This window comes from Canis aureus, chromosome 1, assembly GCF_053574225.1.
Source record: "Canis aureus isolate CA01 chromosome 1, VMU_Caureus_v.1.0, whole genome shotgun sequence".
Taxonomy (NCBI): domain Eukaryota; kingdom Metazoa; phylum Chordata; class Mammalia; order Carnivora; family Canidae; genus Canis; species Canis aureus.
The window spans coordinates 45,551,915-45,572,869 of NC_135611.1; the positions used below are offsets into that span (position 1 = coordinate 45,551,915).

At 36.2% G+C, this 20,955-nt stretch overlaps 1 protein-coding gene and 1 pseudogene across 1 annotated transcript in view; both read right to left on the reverse strand.

Annotated features, from left to right (window-relative positions):
• Positions 1-20,955, reverse strand: part of TFB1M (transcription factor B1, mitochondrial) — a 70,784-nt gene that overhangs the window by 35,043 nt on the left and 14,786 nt on the right. Inside the window, exons 3-4 of the mRNA XM_077897960.1 lie at positions 15,180-15,288; positions 11,837-11,988 (exon numbers count right to left, since the gene is read on the reverse strand). Coding sequence (XP_077754086.1) covers positions 11,837-11,988; positions 15,180-15,288 — 261 coding nt within the window. The remainder of the gene's footprint in view (positions 1-11,836; positions 11,989-15,179; positions 15,289-20,955) is intronic.
• Positions 8,414-8,712, reverse strand: LOC144284392 (c-Myc-binding protein pseudogene; annotated as a pseudogene).

The following is a 20,955-nucleotide window of genomic DNA, read 5'->3' on the forward strand; positions in this document are numbered from 1 at the left end:
TAAAATAAATTAGGTGCACTGATTTTTAAAAAATGTATCCTGTTTCTTTGTGTTCTTAGAGTTCACTGTATATTCTAAACCTCTTCTAAATGATACAGGGTCAACATTGCAAACACCAATGGTTACTGGATTAATCCTGGAGTTGGGTATGCTGCCAGTGTGCCTTCCCACTAAACAAAGATGTGATGCTTTTTGAGTTGTGTTTACTGCATTACGTTTTTTCTTTCCTGCTTCACTGTCATGTGAAAATCCCTAAAATTCCCCATTATTTGCTACTTCTAACCTGCTGTGGGCATGAAAACCACATAATTTGGCTTGTAAGAGCTTTGCCTTAAGATGAAAAAAATAGGTTTTAAACTGAGATGCTTAGAAAATTTCCTATGGGCAAAGTTGTAACTGTGTAGCATCTATTTTGTTACTCAGAAGCCATTCCTCCCCTTCATCTTTTCAAATTACCTGGCTCTTGTCTATATTTAGACATTTGAAGTTACTGGGAGGCTGAATTCAAGAGAAGTGATGAGTTGCTTTAGTATAAATGACAAAGTAAGTTCTTCCTTACTGAACTGTATAACCAAGAAATGTATATATTCTCAAGAAAATGTCAAAGATAAACACTAGAAGCACATTTTTAATGAATAAACTTATGGATCAAATGCTAAAAAATATTTCTAGCTCCTTATAAATTTCTTTTGGAGCTTAACTGTACCATTGGCATAAAGGTAAAAAATTCAAAGTGTATTGTATAACGGCACACTTCAAAGCAGTTGTGCAAAATTAAAATCCAGCATGAACATAATCACAAAATTAAAATATAAACCAAAAGAATGGGGGATCCCTGGGTGACTCAGCAGTTTAGCGCCTGCCTTCGGCCCAGGGCGTGATCCTGGAGTCCTGGGACTGAGTCTTGCATTAGGCTCCCTGCATAGAGCCTTTTTCTCCCTCTGCCTGTGTCTCTGCCTCTCTCTCTCTCTCTCTTTCTCTGTGTCTCTCATGAATAAATAAATACAATCTTTTTTAAATAATAAAATAATAAAGTAAACCAAAAGAATGTCTCCCCTTAAAAATCATTATTTCATGCTAAATTCTCTTTCAATATTTTACATTTCAAAGGTGTTTTCACTGATGAATTCAACAAAATTTTAAAAATCACTGGAAATAACTGGAAAGCAAACTAGTGAGCCATGGAGGGTAAATACTTTGCACATAAAGACATGTTTAAGTCTATTTCACTTAGAGCAGTAGGCATCCACTCCTGCCCAGGGAAGCCTGACCCATCCAAACTTTGCAGCACATACACTTAGGTTGAGGAAATGTAACATGTGAATCATGTATCTGAATTTAGAAGAAAGCAGCACACAAACCTGTCCCAAATTTGTTATGGAAAAATTCAAGCCACAGAACAGAAGGCTCCGTAAAAGCCTTCATTTAAAACTAGCACAGAAGTTAAAATGGTTCATCAATCATTCAAATATAAGTTAATATTTGTGTGATAGATATGCTATCCATAAAGCTATGAAAATTCAAACTCCATTACAAGATAGAAGATTTTAACAAACAACAAAAGGCCAGGACACCAAACCAGTTAATTTTTCAGTAAAAGGCAACCTCTAACCCTTGAAATTTTAAAAGCATTCTAAGTAGAAGAAAAACAAGGGGGTCAAAGACTTCACAAGGACAGTATGATTTTCCTCCTTATTTATCTAAAATAATTTTAAGTAAAAATATTAGGCTTATTCCTAAGAAGCTACACAGCCAAATATCAGGGACAATGAAAACTATGTAATTATTGGCGAGGTGACTCCCTCTCTGTTAGGGATGTGACCATTAAATAGCCAGGGTCCCCTGAAGATGGGAGGACATAAACAGGCTAATCCTGGACCCAAAGAAAAGACCACAGGTCCAGTCACACGGAGAACTTGGTCATGACTTCACCGGAAAACATACGACCTGCTTTCAAGTTCAGCCTTCCTTGTAACTAGCTCCATGACCTTCTGGAAGACATTAAACTACTCTGAGCCTCAGTTTCATCATCTATAAAATGAGGTTAGAGGAGATTTGTTAAGGTCTCACTTACTGCTACACAGTCTGATTCTACTTTATGAGCTGTAACTTTATACTGTCTATATGTTCTTTAATGTGTGTGAGCTGAATTCTTCTATTTAGACCCTGCAGACCTAAAGAGAAGAGGATCATGCTCATTTACTTCTGTTCCATAATTCACAAAGCCAAATAAAGTGAGTGGTAAAAAAGTGCTATCTGTGAAATATAAAATTACAAATATGAGTGTCAAGAGCAAATAGGGTATATAAGAAAGTGCTGCTATTTTCACTTGCAAAATGTGAAAACTGGTTAGAGGACGAGTGTTAACCATGCTTCTAAAGCACTCCAGAAATTATGAAAACTGGTCAGAGGACAAGTGTTAACCATGCTTCTAAAGCATTCCAGAAATTATAGACCGAATATAAACTTTCTCAATATTCATACTAAAATTTAACTAAAATCAACACTTTTTATGGTTAAAGAAAAATAATTGCATATGGTGGAGCTGAAGCAACACTATTATTAACAACCACAACTGACATTCTGAGTCACTAAAAATATTACTCCATCTCTTAAGCCTCTGTTCCACTGCATTTTTCCCCAAAAGAATTCAAGTACATGGTGTTTTGCATCTCAATTGTGTTACTCAAGAACAGAATACCATAATAATCATGTTATCTGAGAAAATAAAAGTACAAGGACAAATCAAAAGGCTGAGAAAACAACAAAGAAAACTATTAAAATGGGCTCAACTCAAACATACAGAAGAGAGTTAACAGATTCATGAGCAGTAAAAGACACTGACCTTTGGAAAGTGGTAATGCCTTAGGGTTCCTAACAAACACAAAAGAGTCCTACATTTTTGACAGAAAATTCTAAGACTGCTAAGAAAAAGATTTTATGGATAATACTCTAATAAAAGTTTCCTATCCTTGGCATTACAGACATTTTGGGGTAGTAAACGTGGGGTAATTTTCTATTGTGGGAGCCTATCTTGCATACTGAAGGATGTTTACCAGCATCCCTAACTTCTATCCACTTAACACCAAGAGCATCTCCTAGTTGTGACAACCGAAAATCTCTTCAGACAGGCAGAAGGTGAGAATATGGCCAAATAGGAGGATCCTGAGCTCACTTCCTCTCATGCACACACAACAGCTACAGCTCTATTTAAAGCAACTCTCCCTAAGAATGACCTGAAGACTCACAGAACAGCTCTTAGACAACTATAAGGATAAAGACAAAACCACATCAAGAAGGGAAAATGGGATAGAGACGTGGTCAGGTCAGGAACCAAACCCTGGAACTGAGACCCAAAAGTGGGAGGGATATCACAGGTAAAAATGTCCTTCCTGAAAAGTGAGAGGTTACAGTCCCACACTAGGCATCTCCCACCCTGGGGATCTTCACAGAAAGATAAACTCTCATAACTTGTTTTTGAAAATCAGCTAGGCTTAACTTCAAGAGAATTGGAGGGCTAAAGGAAACAGACTCCATGCTTAAAGGAACCACACACAATCTTACTTGCTCACTCTACCAGAGAGGCAGCAGTTTGAAAAGTACCTGGGCCCTAAATAAAGGAGTTTACTAACTAATTTTAGGGAGCATGCCAAAGGGGCAGGGTTCTATAAGAACTTTATCCAAGAATGGAAATGCTGACAGGCATATTCTTCTTGCTCTCTGTCAGCCTAAATAAATCTGATACTGGTGGGCACCAGTCTGACACTACCCATACACCTAGCTAGCGGTGCCTGTTCTACACCAGTGTTCCCCTGCAGACCTGCCTTGTCAAACTCGCCTTCCTGGTAGGCATTCCTTGGCTCCTATCCTGCATCCCTGGCAGATACCCTTGGTGGACACTCTTGACCCTAAAAGCAACTCCTGCTAGGGAAGTAAGGAGGGGACACCCCTGCCCACCAGTCCACCTACTGAAGTCATGGCCCAGTCATACAAGGGTGCATAGAGCCAACACGGGGGACATCCCTAAAGTACCTGGTACTGGTGACCACATTTCTAGGCCCCACAGCACACATTCCACACAATGCCACTACCTTCAATGCCAGAAATCACTGCTGACCTAACCTATCATATATATATAGAAACAAATACAGGGAGTCAGACAAAATAAGCAGACACAGGAATAGGTTCTAAACAAATGAACAAGACAAAACCTCGGAAAAGAACTAAGTGAAAAAGAGATAAGCAATATACCTATTAAAGAATTCAAAGTAATGGTTATAAAGATGCTCACCAAACTTGGGAGAGGAGTAGATGAACACAGCCGAGATTTCAACAGAGATAAAAAATATAAAAAAGAATAAAATCAGAGCTGAAGAATATAATAACAGAAATGAAAAACACAAGAGAGGGAATCAACAGCTGATCAAAGGATGCAAAAGAACAGATCAGTGATCTGGAGGATAGGGCAGTGGAAATCATTCAAGTTAAACAGCAAAAAAGAAAAAAGAATGAAAAAAATGAGCATAAGTTAAGGGACCACATGGACAACATCAAGCATACTAACATTCATATCCTTTATGATATGATAACACAAAAAGAGGAGGCAGAAAACTTAATTTTAGGAAATAACAACCGAAAAAATTACCTAATTGGGGAAAGAAAACAGATATCCAGGTCCAGGAAGCACAGATTCTCCTGAACAAGATAACCCAAAGAGGTCCATATGGAAATACATTAATTATTAAAATCTCAAAAATTAAAGACAAAGAGAGAATCTTAAAAGCAGCAGGAGAAAAGCAACTAGTTATACATGAGGAAACATTCATAAGAGCTGATTTTTCAGCAGAAAATTTGAAGGCCAGAAGACATGATATATTCAAAGCACTGAAAGAAAATACTCTACCCAGCAAGAAAGATTATCATTCAAAATTAAAAGTGAGATAAGGAATTTCTCAATTAAGCAAAAAAGAAAATATCATAACTAGAAGAAAATCAAAAAAGAAAAAATTTCAAAATTTCACTGGCAAAACCAAATATTATACATTAAAGGTAGTAGATCAATCCCTTATAAAGCTAGTATGAAGATTAAGACAAAAGTAGTCAAATCAACTCTATCTACAATAATTAGGAATACACAACATAAAAAGATATACAATATGACCTCAAATACATAAAACATAGGCAGGGGGATAAAATAGTAATGCTTTTAGAATATCTTCGAATTTAAGCAACCATCAACTTAAGGAGGTGATTACATACATAGGTTATTATATATATATCAACCTCTTCATAACCACAAACCAAATAATAGATTCATAAAAAATTAAGAGAAAGGAATAAAAGATCAGTACTGAAGAAAGTCATCAAATCAGAAGGGAAGAGGGCAAGAGAAGAAACAGAGAACTAGAAACAAACCAGAAAACAATTAATAAAATCAAAATATGCACATACCTATCAATAATTACTTTAAATGTGAATGGACTAAATTCTCCAATCAAAAGATACAGGGTGACAAACAGAAAAATAAGACCCATTTATATGTTGCCTACAAGAGACAGAAAAGACACAATCAGACTTAAATTGAAGGGATAGAAGATATTCCATGCAAATGACAGTGAAAGAAAAAAGGTAGCAATACTTATTATTGGATAAAATAGACTTTAAAAAAAGACTAAGGAAATACAAAGAAGGGCATTAGTAATAAAGGGATCCATTCCAACAGGGTTGAACAATTGTAAATATCTATGCACCCAACCTAAATATATAAATATATAGAGTAAATACTAACAGACACAAAGAGTAATACAGTAATAGTAGGGGACTTTAATACCTCTCTTAGATCAATTGATATTTCATCCAGACGAAAATTAATAAGGAAACAGTGGCTCTGAATGATACATTAGACCAAATGGACTTAACAGATATACATAGAATATTCTATATAAAACAGAATATACATTCTTTTCAAGTGAACATGGAATATTCTCCAAGACAGATCACTTGTTGATCCACAAAACAAGTCTCAATAAATTTAAGACTGAAATCCTATCAAGTAGTTTCCAACCACAATGATACTAGACCAAAAAAAATCTATTACAATAATAAAAAAAAAAAAAACCCAAAACTTTCAGAGGGGTACTTGGACAACTCAGTCAGTTAAGCATCTGACTCTCAATTTTGGCTCAGGTCAAGATCTCAGGGTCATGAGATCAAGGCCCACATTGGGCTCCATGCTCAGGGAGGAGTCTGCTTAAGACTTTCTCTCCCTCTGCCCCTACCCTCCCCACCCCTGCTTGTGCTAGAGCACTCTCAAATAAATAAATAAAATCTTAAAAAAAAAAAAAAAAACCTGGAAAAAAGGCAAACCTGTGGAAGCTAAAAAACATACTGCTAAACAATCAATAGGTCAATAAAGAAAGCAAAGAGAAAATTTAAAAACAAAAAACAAAAAACCTTTAGACAAATGAAAATGGAAATACAACATTCCAAAATCTCTGGGATGCAGCGAAAGCAGTTCTAAGAAAGCTTATAGAGAAACAGGACTACCTCAAGAAATAAGAAAAATCTCAAACATCTACCTTACACTTAAAGGAGCCAGAAAAAGAAGAACAAAGCCCAAAATTAGTAGAAGGAAGGAATAAAGAGCAGAAATAAATGAAACAAATACTAATTAAACACTAGAAATGATCAATGAAACCAAGAGCTGGTTCTTTGAAAAGATGCACAAAATTGATCATTAAAATCTCCAAGCTTCATTATCTTTTTAAGGGAGGGAAGGGGAGAGAGGAAAGGAGAGGGAGAGGGTGGGGGGTGAAGGGCAGAAGGAAAGGGAGAACAAGAATCTTAAGAAGGTTCCATGCCCAGTGCAGACACCAACATGGAGCTGGATCTCACAACTCTGAAATCATGACTTGAGTTGAAATCAAGAGTCAGATGCTTAACCAACTGAGCTACCCAGGCACCCCTCAGCATTCTTTTTGATCAAAAGTTAGTAAGTCACAAGGATGAAAGGTATAGCACAGGAAATATAGACAGTAGTACTGTAATAGAGTTGTATGCCAACAGATAATAGTTAGACTTGGGGTGAACATAGCATAACATAGTTGTTGAATCACTATGTTGTACACCTGAAACTAACGTAACACTGTGTCTCAATGTCAATTAAAAATAGATTTCATTAGGTGGCTTTGAGGCTTAAATAAGAAAAATATGTAAAGTGGCTTTCAATAGGCATTCCGTAAGTAACAGCTAATATTATCATTATCACACAGGCAAATAAACAAGGTGAGCCTTATGATTGTCTAGCTTACAGCCTGAAAGCCATACTCCATGCAGCAGAGGCAGGAGTATAAACAGAGCCCAGAGGTCTCCTTGATGTGAGAAGCCATAGGCCAGAGCTCTGGGAGACCAAGGCAGCCAGAATTTGTGAGGCAGACTACTGGATATGGAAACAGAGAGAGAAAAGGGGGAATGGGAGGGAAACAGTGAGAGGAAGCTCCTGAGATATGCAGAAGCATCCTTCAAGTCTTTTACCGAGTATTGATCTGTTAGTACATGAGGCTGGCAGGCTGGAAGGCTGGAGAAAGTAGCATCAGAAAGTAGGACAAAATGGAGCTCACACAGGGCAAGAAATAGTTTGCATTCCCTAATAGGCAAGTAAGGAGCTCTTGAAATACACAGGACACTGGATTCCTCAGAAAGGTTATGACTTAGTATTGGGACTTAATTAGCCCCAGATTAAAGGCTGCCAAAGACCTGTCATAACAAAACTTAAAAGAAAGCTTCAAACCAATTTGCAAGTGACTTACGTATGTGCCAGAGCAAAACCTACCATTCAATCCAATCCACGATCCAGCCCTCGACAAGACTAAAACAAAACCTCACAATATCTAGTATCTTGTCAAAAATTACCAGTCTTGCAAAGAAGCAGAAAAATAGGACCCACAGAAAGGGGGGAGCAAGAAGCAAACAGTAAAACAGAACAGAAATAACAGAGGTAGTGAAATTAATAGTCAAAGACCCTAAAACAGCTACTATAAATATCATACATATGCACAAAGATGCCAAGGAAAGCATGAGCATAATGAGGTAAGGGAAAATATAAAACCCAAATGGAACTTCTAGAAATAAAAATACAATAACTGAAATGAAAAATAAATTGAGTATAATTAACAAGTTAGACACTTCAGAAAAGAGCAATGAATTTGAAGACACAGTAACTGGAATTTTTATTATATTGAGTTATTATTGGTGCTTCTAAGTATATGTGCTTATAATAGTTAAAGGGTGATACAGGTAAATTCAATATATCAAGAGAATTGTACAGCATCTGTTCATAAAAGATTCTATATTATACAAACTATGAAAGTCACACAAAATCACTCTTTCAGTGTCTTTTCAACTGAGAAGAATCCTATTCAGCATGCTTCCCCTCCTGAGGTGGTTCATACTAAGTAAGCTTTGTGTTCAGATTTTTATTTTCTTCTACAATAGCTTCATAGTTCTCTTTCATTTCTGCTTATTCTAGGCAAAGCAGCTCTATTTCTGGATTTTCTGGGTTAGAAGCTCCTAAATGATGCTTTAAAAAAATCCAAAGTATTATTAGGTTTCCCTGGTTCTTCATATAAGGCTACCAATACCTTGGTCAGTCCAACTTATCAAGTATCTCCAAAACTGCTTGTGCTTCAAGTTGGCAGTTTTGTAATGGGCCATAGAGACAGCAGCAGAAGCAGAGCTGGTGCCCGAGACTGTGTCTGGCAGACTCTAGTAACTAGGATTTTTATGTATGGTGAATTATTAAATTGTTTCTTAGGAGTTAACCAAATATCCAAACATTTGCTAAATAATACTTTTTTTCTTTTTTTTTCTGCTGATATATGATCTGATCATTATCAAACAAAATTGCCTGATTCTGGACCTTCTAACGTAGCCATCTCTCTGTCTCATAACGACCCACAGTGCTTCAAATATTAGAGCTTTACAATACATTTTAACATCTTATAGGCTAGTCTACTCTCACCACTCTTCTTTTTCAAAATTTCCTAACCATCGTTGCTGGTCCACTCTTCAAATGATCCCTGGAGCTTCACTACATTTCATTTGAAAAAACGTAATTGCATTTTTATAACACTCTTTAATTTTTTTTTCAGGGCTCTATTTGTCTTGATTTATCTCAGTGATCTTTTGAGACTCTCAGTAAACTGTGACTATTTTTATACAGGTCCTTCTTTTTTTCCTTAGGTTTCCAAAATAAATAATCACAGATTTTCCAATAATATTTTTGTGTCTCTAATTATGATATACTTTATTTCCTTCAACCCCTACTGTATTTAATTTTCTCTTCGCTTATCACTAATTCAATCCTACACTCTCCCCAACTTACGTAACTATTCTTTCAGTATATGCAAACATGATAGGTTTTTTACTAAATTCTTGCTGCTCTGATGTGAACTGAACATTCTTCTGAAGATGCCCTGCTCTATCTTCCATACCGGGGCTTCCGTTTCCTAGATTTCAGTCTTTCTTCTTGATGTCTCCATCAGACCAATGTTTATAGGTAAAGGCACTGTATCAGACATGTTGATAGAGGTCAGTGAAAAAGACTTCAATAACTGGTGCTAGGTTCATTGGGATCATATATTAAAAACAGTAAAACTGGGGCACCTTGGGGGTTAAGCATCTGCCTTTGGCTATGGTCATTATCTCCAGGTTTGGGACTGAGCCCCGTGTCAGGCTCCCTGCTCGATAGAGTCTGGTTCTCCTTTTCCCTCTGCCCCTCCACCACTGCTCATGCTCTGTCTCCATCTGTCTCTCTCTCAAATAAATAAATAAAATCTTTTTTTTTTTTTAATAAATAAAATCTTAAAAAAAAAGTGAAACTGGCTTCTTTTTTCAACCACACACAAAAATCAATTCCAAGTGGATTATAGACGTAAATGTGAAGGGTAAAACAACAGAGCTTCTAGAAGATAACACAGAAGGATATCTTCATGATATCAGGATATAAAAGTTCTTCAAAAAGACACAAAAAGCAATAACCACCAATTTACAATTAAAAACACCTGTTCTAAAAAAAAAAAAAAAAAAAAACACCTGTTCTTCAAAAGACACTGTAAAGACAGTAACATGCCAAAGAGTAGAAGAAATTTGCAATACATTGAACTAATAAAAGACTAGTATGGAAAGTATGTTAGAACTCTCCAAATCAATGAGAAAAAGACAAGAGATCCAACAGAAAAGTGGACAAAGGGCAAGCACTTCACAAAACATAAGTTATCCAAAAGGCCAAGAAAGATGCAAAATGGTGCTCAATTTGATTTTTTAAAAACTCAGCAAAAGACAAAACTGCAATGACACACCATTCAGCTCTGATGAACAAAAATGTACAATTCTGGCAATTCCAAGTACTGACAAGGATATGGAACAAAATGAACTTATACAAATTTTGTGGGACTATAAGTAGGCATAATGACTTCGGAGAATAATTTAGCATTACCTAGCAAAAGTGTAGATTTGCAGAACTTATGATCCAGCACTGCCACTCCTAGATAGATATATATATATATATATATATATATATATATATATATATATTCTAGGTAAAGCTGGAACATGCAGCATGCTCCAGCTGACATAAATAGAAGAATCTTCATCACAGTTTTGTTTGTAATAACAAACACTGAAACTAATTTAGGGTCCAAAACAGGACAATGGACAGGAAAATTATGAGTTAATCAAAGAGTGGATCATATCTGGCTACACAAACTACAGCTATAAGCAGCATGAGTAAATCAGGATAAAAAGAATACATGCTGTATGAATACATTTGCATAAGTTCAAAAATGAAGAAAACTAAAGTATATTAATTATACAGATACAGTTTATCTATGAGATAAACTAAGCAGGAAATAAGAAGTCTTGGATTCACAGTACTGATTACCCTAGTAGCATACTAGGTACGATCACAATGAAGCATATACGGGGGTGTCAAAGATGTTGGGAATATAACTATTGACTTGAGTGGTGGGGATTCAGGTGTTCTTAATAGGCACACAAATATGTCATATACTCTTCTGTATTTGTCATATACACTTGCAGTCTGCAGATCCCCTCATTAAACCTCTGCAGCTCACAAATTGCCCTTTGCAGGATTATTTTCTCAAGTGAACCTGGAACACTCTTGCCATGGGAATGCAGGCATAGCTGAAGGAAGGGATTAAGTGAAAGTCTGTGTACTGCAGAATAAGACACCACCCCCTTCCCTTTCTCCAAATTGATTATCACATTCTTTAACTATCATCTTATTCACTTCAATATATCAATTTTAACATATCACATGCCAATCTTTATATATTACTATATCACCAATATCCTACAGGTTTCGTCTGCTTCTAATGTGTTCTATGGCCCTAGTGAGTCCCTGAATGGACTACACTGCCTTCTCGGCTGGTGGCACATCATTCATATTCTCCATGGAGAGCTTACAGCAGTTATGCCTCTTCAGCTGTTGGTTTGTGCATGTAATGGGAGTATTAACTTAGAAAACATAGTCTGGGATGCCTGGGTGGCTCAGTGGTTGAGCATCTGCCTTTGGCTTAGGGCGTGATCCTGGAGTCCCAGGATTGAGTCCTGCATCAGGCTCCTTGTGGGGTGCCTGCTTCTCCCTCTGCCTGTGTCTCTCATGAATGAATAAATAAAATCTTTTTAAAAAGAAAAAGAAAAAAAAATAATAAAAAATAAAAAGAAAAAGAAAACATAGTCTGTGACAAAAATGCAGGATTATTTTGTTTTGGAATTTCATCATGTGATAAAATAGCCAAAAAAAGTTAAAACGTACCTCTGCCACTTCCTTTTGAAAAGTCAGTGTCATCCGGGTTCTGCCGTAAACAAAAGGTCCATCTCTACAAGAGACATTTTCAAGCCACTTGATAATCAGCGGAGTTGATACACTAAAAGGCAGATTTCCAATAATATGTACATTTGGAGGATCTGGTTAGCAGGAGAAAAAAAAAACCAACTTGTTATGATTTTATCAATGAATTCTGAATTCAATTTTAGTTAAGAATTAAATCAAACTGGATACTAATAGTATCAAACAAAAATATATGAAAAGATAAGGATAAATATTTTTCAGTCCATTTACTCTTCAAGAGCAATGTTTACTCACAATCAGCTCTGAATTATTAAGAAAAACAATTCTAACATTATTAGTGTTCAAAGTCCTCAGGTTTTTTGGCTTAGGAAAAATATGACAAACGCTTGGTTTGAGGGAAAAGCCAATTTTATCTGGACATGATGTGGTCAAAGTCTATGGGGCATCCAGATGAAGCTGTCAGAGGGTCAGATGCCCAGGAATGGGATACAGACTGTGTATAAAGATGGAAGAGTTTGCAATATATAGCAAAACTACAGGAGCAGAGTCCTTCAAGCCAATCTTTAGCACAAGAGAAGATGCTCAAAAAGGAAAAGTCTTAGAAACAACATCTAAGAGGCTGGTGGAAAAATAACCACCAGCAAAGAATAGCTAGAGAAAGCTCACCCATTGTAAAAGGAAGAATAGGAGAACTTGGGACAGGAGCAGAGACACTTTTGGAAGAGAGCAGGTAATAGCCAAATAAATGCCTGAGAGCTCAGTCAGAGACGGTTTGAGGGAGGAATTCAGGAGGTCACTGTGACTCCAGCATGCCTGGGACAGAGCTGGAAATCTGGAGGCAGTGTGCTAAGGAGAGAATACATTTGGAAGGCAGAAACAAGCAGTACCAACCGCTCTGAAGAAGTCTGGCTATGGAGAGGCAAGAGACATGAAGCAGTTAGATGGAGATGCAGCAGTAGCACCTCCATTGTTCTGAGGGGTTTCATAGGCAAGTAATACACCCCATTTATCTATGTATTCCAAGGAGCTGACATGTAATAGTACCCAATAAACTGCCTATAAATGAAGAATGCCTTGGCTGGTCACTGAATCTGAGATAGTGAAAATTAGGTGGGGTCTGGTTTACTAATACATTTCTTTTTTCACCATTTGGAAAAAGTAACACCTCATAGTTTATCCCATCCTTACATGGACTTAAAAATAGCAAGTTTATTTGAAGAAAATTCTAAACACTTGGAAAAACATGAGACAAGTTAGAATTAAGAAAAAGGAATTAGGATTTTGATGGAATCTTGTCTCACATTTAGATCTTTCATCCATTTTGAGTTTATCTTTGTGTATGGTGAAAGAGAGTGGTCTAGTTTCATTCTTCTGCATGTGGCTGTCCAATTTTCCCAGCACCATTTATTGAAGAGACTGTCTTTCTTCCAGTGGATAGTCTTTCCTCCTTTATCGAATATTAGTTGACCATAAAGTTGAGGGTCCACTTCTGGATTCTCTATTCTGTTCCATTGATCTATGTGTCTGTTTTTGTGCCAGTACCACACTGGAAAGCTTTGTAGTACAACCTGAAATCTGGCATTGTGATGCCCCCAGCTATGGTTTTCTTTTTTAAAATTCCCCTGGCTATTCGGGGTCTTTTCTGATTCCACACAAATCTTAAAATAATTTGTTCTAACTCTCTGAAGAAAGTCCATGGTATTTTGATAGGGATTGCATTAAACATGTAAATTGCCCTGGGTAACACTGACATTTTCACAATATTAATTCTGCCAATCCATGAGCATGGAATATTTTTCCATCTCTTTGTGTCTTCCTCAATTTCTTTCAGAAGTGTTTTATAGTTTTTAGGGTATAGGTCCTTTACCTCTTTGGTTAGGTTTATTCCTAGGTATCTTATGCTTTTGGGTGCAATTGTAAATGGGATTGACTCCTTAATTTCTCTTTCTTCAGTCTCATTGTTAGTGTATAGAAATGCCACTGACTTCTGGGCATTGATTTTGAACTCGGCCACAGCAACTTCTTGCAAGATACATCCACGATGGCAAAAGAAACAAAAGCAAAAATAAACTATTGGGACTTCACCAAGATAAGAAGCTTTTGCACAGCAAAGGATACAGTCAACAAAACTAAAAGACAACCTACAGAATGGGAGAAGATATTTGCAAATGACATATCAGATAAAGGGCTAGTTTCCAAGATCTATAAAGAACTTACTAAACTCAACAGCAAAGAAACAAACAATCCAATCATGAAATGGGCAAAAGACATGAACAGAAATCTCACAGAGGAAGACATAGACATGGCCAACAAGCACATGAGAAAATGCTCTGCATCACTTGCCATCAGGGAAATACAAATCAAAACCACAATGAGATACCACCTCACACCAGTGAGAATGGGGAAAATTAACAAGGCAGGAAACCACAAATGCTGGCAAGGATGAGGAGAAAAGGGAACCCTCCTGCACTGTTGGTGGGAATGTGAACTGGTGCAGCCACTCTGGAAAACTGTGCAGAGGTTCCTCAAAGAGTTAAAAATAGACCTGCCCTACGACCCAGCAATTGCACTGCTGGGAATTTACCCCAAAGATACAGATGCAGTGAAACGCCGGGATACCTGCACCCCGATGTTTCTAGCAGCAATGTCCACGATAGCCAAACTGTGGAAGGAGCCTCGGTGTCCATCGAAAGATGAATGGATAAAGAAGATGTGGTTTATGTATACAATGGAATATTACTCAGCCATTAGAAATGAGAAATACCCATCATTTGCTTCAACGTGGATGGAACTGGAGGGTATTACGCTGAGTAAAAGAAGTCAATCGGAAAAGGACAGACATTATATGGTCTCATTCATTTGGGGAATATAAATAATAGTGAAAGGGAATAGAAGGGAAGGGAGAAGAAATGGGTAGGAAATAGCAGAAAGGGAGACAGAACATGGAAAACTCCTAACTCTGGGAAACGAACTAGGGGTGGTGGAAGGGGAGGAGGGCGGGGGGTAGGGGTGACTGGGTGGCGGGCACTGAGGGGGGCACTTGACGGGATGAGTGCTGGGTGTTATTCTGTATGTTGGCAAATTGAACACCAATAAAAAATAAATTTATTATTAAAAAAAAGAAAAAGAATTAGATTTATTATTTGGGAAAAAGTAGGAAAGCAGAAAAAAATACAATGTGTGCCACCTATTTAATTCTATTCTGATAATATTTAATATAAATATATAATAACATTCGTAACATATAAATATTTGTAATATAAATAATCATAAAAAAGAATAAGAAAACCAACCCCAAATCACTTACCATCCTCCCATGGTCTTTTAAGAATTTCTGGAAAAGCCCTTTCTATCTTAAATGTCAACACATCTCCATGGACAATTCTCAGTTTTCCAGGTGCTGCATCAGATAGCATCTAGTTTACAAAAAGGTCAATAAAATGAGCTCATACTTTGGACAATAGTGAGACACACACACTCTTTCTCTTTCTATGTATATATTTTACTTCCGATCTGTGCATCATTAAATCAGTTTGGAAAGCCACAGACTAAGAGTGATCACTAATGAACTAAAAGTACACTGCATCCACTGCAATATATGGTGTTTCATTTTTGACACATATGAATGACTAGTGACAGTAAAAGATAATAGTAGAGCAACAGCTTATAATTTCACAAATAATATTAATATAATTCTGACTCCCAGAATGACCTGTATTTCTGTAGATTTAGCAAAAAAACAACTCCCATCTGTAAGTTTTTAGAGACTAAGAACAGTATAATGAAATATCGAGATTTAGAAGTAAATCATAAAGATGAGCTTAAATCAATAAATCCTTATAGCCTAAATATATACAAAGACTTTTACATATTACCACAAGCTTTAACCTAATCTATAGGTAGATTCAAACCAAGTAAAAGGTCATTTGTCATTGCCAAGCTATATGTGGCACCCTGAGACACTCCCCTAACATTCCTAATCTTACTATTTCTTGATCCACAGGCACTTTCAACCTAATGAATTAATTATCCTGCATATTTTACCAACTGCTACTTCCCAGCCTATTTCAACTTTCTAACCATTTGCTTTCCTTCCTCTTTCTTTAGTCTAGGTATAAAACGAAAAGGAGGGGGGAGGGAAGTACCCTTTTCTTTCTTATTTTTCTTTATTTTATCCACCTTAGTACCATACCTTAAGAAATGTTCTTACAGTACTAAAGGGTTGGCAGCCAGCTGAAAAGAGCCTTGAAGCTAAGCCATCCATACAACTATATTATGTTAAGGTCCCCTGTACCCAACAGGAGACTTGATTCTTGAAGTCCTCAGTTTAAAAAACAAACAAAACCAACCCAGATGTAGTCCTTGAAGCTTAAAGTTTAAAATGCAGGCGTGAATGCAATCAGTGAGAACAAACATCCTTGCTGAAGTGGATTACAAGGAAGAGATGACCCTCTTTTCACATCAAGTCTCACCTCAAGGAGCTCAGACACCCTTGGCTCCAAATCAAGGAACTTTTGCCCTGAGTCCCCCTTGGTCCTGCTTCTTTAGCTCAATTAAAGCTGATTTTTCTCTCCTAACCCTCCCCTTGCCTAATTCTGGCAACTAATAGGAAGGATGAAAGAAACATCACAGAAGCCAGAGAGGAAACCCCAGACTAAGGCATCCAGTTTGTAGATTATTCCTTCCTTTGGGTAAATGCTATGCCTTGCAGATGCTTCTTTACAGCATTTATAACATACTATATTGCAATCATGTATATAGAGGCTTCTTTCCCCTACTCCTTAAGGGCAGTACCTGTTTCTCATCTACCTGAATGTCCCTTGCAGCTACAAGAGCACATAGTAGGTGCTTCACATTTTTTGATAAGTGAATGAATAAGTGAATGGCCAACTGTAAAACTGGAAACTTTCCCTATCAGACTGAGATTTGAAGTTCCCCAAATCTGTAAGGTCAGGAAACTTGAAAAGATTTATTTCACTGATAAATCAGGTAGGATTATACATGTAACATTTCAGAAATACAGAACTGAAATGCTTATATCAGTAGGAAACTAAACATTTTCAGTTTGGGAATCACCTTGTTTGGTATCTTTAGTCATGGTAGTTTAGCAAAAATAATTGCGTACCTCTGATATTAATATACTTCTGGATTATTTTAAATTACCAAGATTTGCTTAAACAATCTAGTGAGTTCTAAGCAATAAATCATCAAAAACATAATAACCTCAATATACTATGAATAAAAAAGGAGCTAGCTCTCTATGGGACAGGCTCTTACTGTATAAAAACTGAGTATTTTGGGCAGCCTGACTGGTTCAGCGGTTTAGTGCCACCTTCAGCCTGGGGCGTGATCCTGGAGACCCGGGATCGAGTCCCACGTTAGGCTCCCTGCATGGAGCCTGCTTCTCTCTCTGCCTGTGTCTCTGCCTCTCTCTCTCTCTATCTGTCTCTCATGAATAAATAAACAAAATCTTAAAGAAAAAAAAAACTATGTATTTAGTGATAGCATTTACCACCAATGAAAAATACTATTTTTTTCTATAATTATGCTTCTCATAATTAAAACAAATCAGCATACCAAAAACAAAGAGGCAGGAGAACTAAAAGCTTATGCTTCATGATGTCAATATATAGAAAATAATGTATTAGTAATTAAGACTACAACAAAACAATGTGAACTTGGCTCTTTGGCATTAATGTACATGCTCCGATAACCATGTTTGAAATGTTCATTTTTTCCCACAATGACACATCCAGTGGCATACCAGAAAACTGATATAACACACATTAGTTTTCCTTTCCCAGATTTAAAGTTGCATTTTTATCCTGTTTCTTTTGACTCCCCTTCAGCCTTAAGTCTCAACGACAAAGCAAATCCATTCTTTAAAAGGTCTAGCTCTTCTAAGACCACTTTGTAGTTTGATCTTCCCCTTTCAGACACTCAACTGCAGAAGGAATGAATAATGGTGAGCACAGCTTTAAGTGAAGGCCTTGAAACAATTACAGAGGAAAAAACACTATACAAACAGAAATGGTAGTATGATTACAGACAATAGCCATTTAATACCTAATGATATTCAGCAATGACAGACAAACACTTTCTAACCACTAACAAAAAAAGATGTTTACATTATCATGACAATATTTGGGGGATGGTAGAGGTGGGAAAGATCACTATCATAGCCCTTCAAGAAGAACACTGCTATATTACACTTTAAAACCCTGATGGTGAAAAAAAAAAAAAAAAAAAAAAAAAACCCTGATGGTGTTAACTCATAACGTGCTCAAAGGCACAGCCAACTATGAATGCAGGCACTTGATTACAGCCAAAAGAGTATTTTCACAGACACTCTTAAATTTTTCTATCATTTTTATTTTAGTTTTCAATCCTATGTCCTTCCAAAATGAGATTTAAGTCAGCTTAGAGTAAAAGGCACTCATTAGATAAGACTGTAAAAGAGGAAACAGAAAACCAAGCCATGAAAACAAGAAGCATGTATGTAAATCCTACAGGTATTAACTCTCACAATTTATATACTGAATTATAAAATTCTTAGTTTCTACTGGAAATAATTATACTAAATCCCCAAGAGAGAAAAAAAAATTTTTTTTTCTAGTATAAAGGGGTTTGTGGAACAAAATAATGGAGAATGCCTTTAATAAAAATGTGAAATAAATGGAGAATTCTTCATTTGGTCACTTAAAAAAAATCTCTCCTCTAAGTCAAGGTCTTAGAGATAGCTTTTCTATAGGGGGGCAAGTAACTATGGTCCACTTAAGTAATTTGTTAGTAATTTAATTGAATGAGGAAATAATTTATGCAACTCTTTAAATTTAGGCACAATTAGAAATTCCTTGAGAACAAAGAACTATACTGACTGGTCATTTTGTATGTTTTATGCCCCTTTTCATCATAAAGGGCTTACAGCAACCAGTATTGTACAGTGAGCTAAAGCATTAATTACATAGGTTGATGATATTACCTTCTTTCTGACTTGCTACATAATAGGAACCCTAACATTGTTGAAATAAGTGGTGGGCAAAACTGTTAGGCAAACTATATGAGAATGAAAGAATCTATAATATAGAATATGAAAGTGAAAACCAAAATTTGTATCTTCTATAGAACACATAGAAAAGACTAATGCTAATATTCAGAAGGAACTTAAGGTAATGTTACAAAAGACTTTTCTTTAGGGTAAAGATTACAGCATGATTTCAAAAAATCAACTTGCTTTGTTTTTTAACACAGGACCAAAACATGTATAGCGGAAAATAATTTACGCAGCCCCATCATGGATTTAGAGATTTGATTTAGTTAACTTTCTATTCAACCAGCACATACTCCTTTAAATGTTAACATTTCTTAAAAAGAAATTTAGGTAGTATCATATCTTTTTCTTGTCCAGTTGCTGTGGTTAGTGCTTCCAGCACTATGTTGAATAAAAATGGAGAGAGTGGACATCCTTGTCTTGTTCCTGATCTTAAAGAAAAAGCTCTCAGTTTTTCACTACTGAGTATGCCATTAGCTGTGGGTTTTTCTTAAAATGATGTTGAGGTGTATGTTCCCTCTAAACCTACTTTCAGTTTTTATCTTGTACGGATGTTATATTTTGTCAAATGCTTTTACTGCATCTATTGAAATGATCATATGGTATTCAGTCTTTCTCTTATTAATATGATGTATCACATTGATTGATTTGCGAATACTAAACCACCTCTGCGTTCCTAGAATAGATCCCACTTGATCATGGTGAATGATTTTTTAATGAATAACAAATAAAGTAGCAGAAAGAAAAATTAAGGAAATAATCTCATGTATAATTATACCCAAAATAACAAAATTCCTAGAGAGAAACTTAATCAAGGAGGTAAAAGACCCATACTACAAAAACTATGAAACACTAATGAAAAAATTAAAGATGACACAAGTTGAAAGATATTCCATACTCACGGACTGGAAGAGCCAACATTGCTAAAACTCCAATACTACCCAAAGCAATCTACGGGTTTAATGCAATCACTATCAAAATGCCAACATTTTTCACAGAGCTAGTACAAACCACCCTAAAATCTGTACAGAACCACAAAGGACCCCAAACAGCCAAAGCAAACTTGAAAAAGAACAAAGTTGGAGACATCACAATCCCAATTTCCAAGATACACTGTAAAGCTATAATAATCAAAATAGTATGCTACTGGCAAAATAAATAAATAAATAAATAAATAAATAAATAAATAAATAGGTACATAGATCACTGGAGCAGAATAGTGAGCCTTGAAGTAAAACCATGCTCGTGTGGTCAATGAATCTTTGACAAAGGAGGCAAGAATACATAATGGGGAAAAATGGTCTCTTCAACAAATGGTGGTTGGAAAACTGGACAGCTACTTGCAAAAGAAACTCTACCACTTTCTTACACCATACATAAAAATAAACTTAAAATGGATTAAAGACCTAAATGTGAGACATGAAAACACAAGACTCCTAGAAAAAAACATAGGCAGTAATTCCTTTGACATTGGCCATAAAAACATTTTTCTAGATGTGTCTCCGCAGGCAAGGGAAACAAGCAAAATTAAACTATTGGGACTAATCAAAATAAAAAGCTTTTGCAGAGTGAAAGAAACCATCAACAAAACGGGCTACTGAATGGGAGTAGATATTTGCAAATGGGAGATGTATTTGGTAAGGGCTTAATATCCAAAATATAAAAGAACTTATACAACTCAACACCAAAAAACCAAATAATTCTATTAAAAAATGGGCAGAGGACCTGAGTAAAAACATTCTGGAGAAGACATACAGATGATCAACAGACATGAAAAGATGCTCAACATCACTAATCAACAGAGAAGTGCAAATCAAAACCAAACTGAGATATCACTTTATACCCATCAGAATGGGTAAAATAATAAACAAAGAAATAGCTAGTGTTGGTGAGGATGTAGAGAATCCTTGTGTATTGCTGGTGGGAATGCAAATTGGTATAGCCACTGTGGAAAATAGTATGGAGGTTCCTCAAATACCAAAAATACAATTACCATAATATCCAGTAATTCCACTACCAGGTATTTACCTCC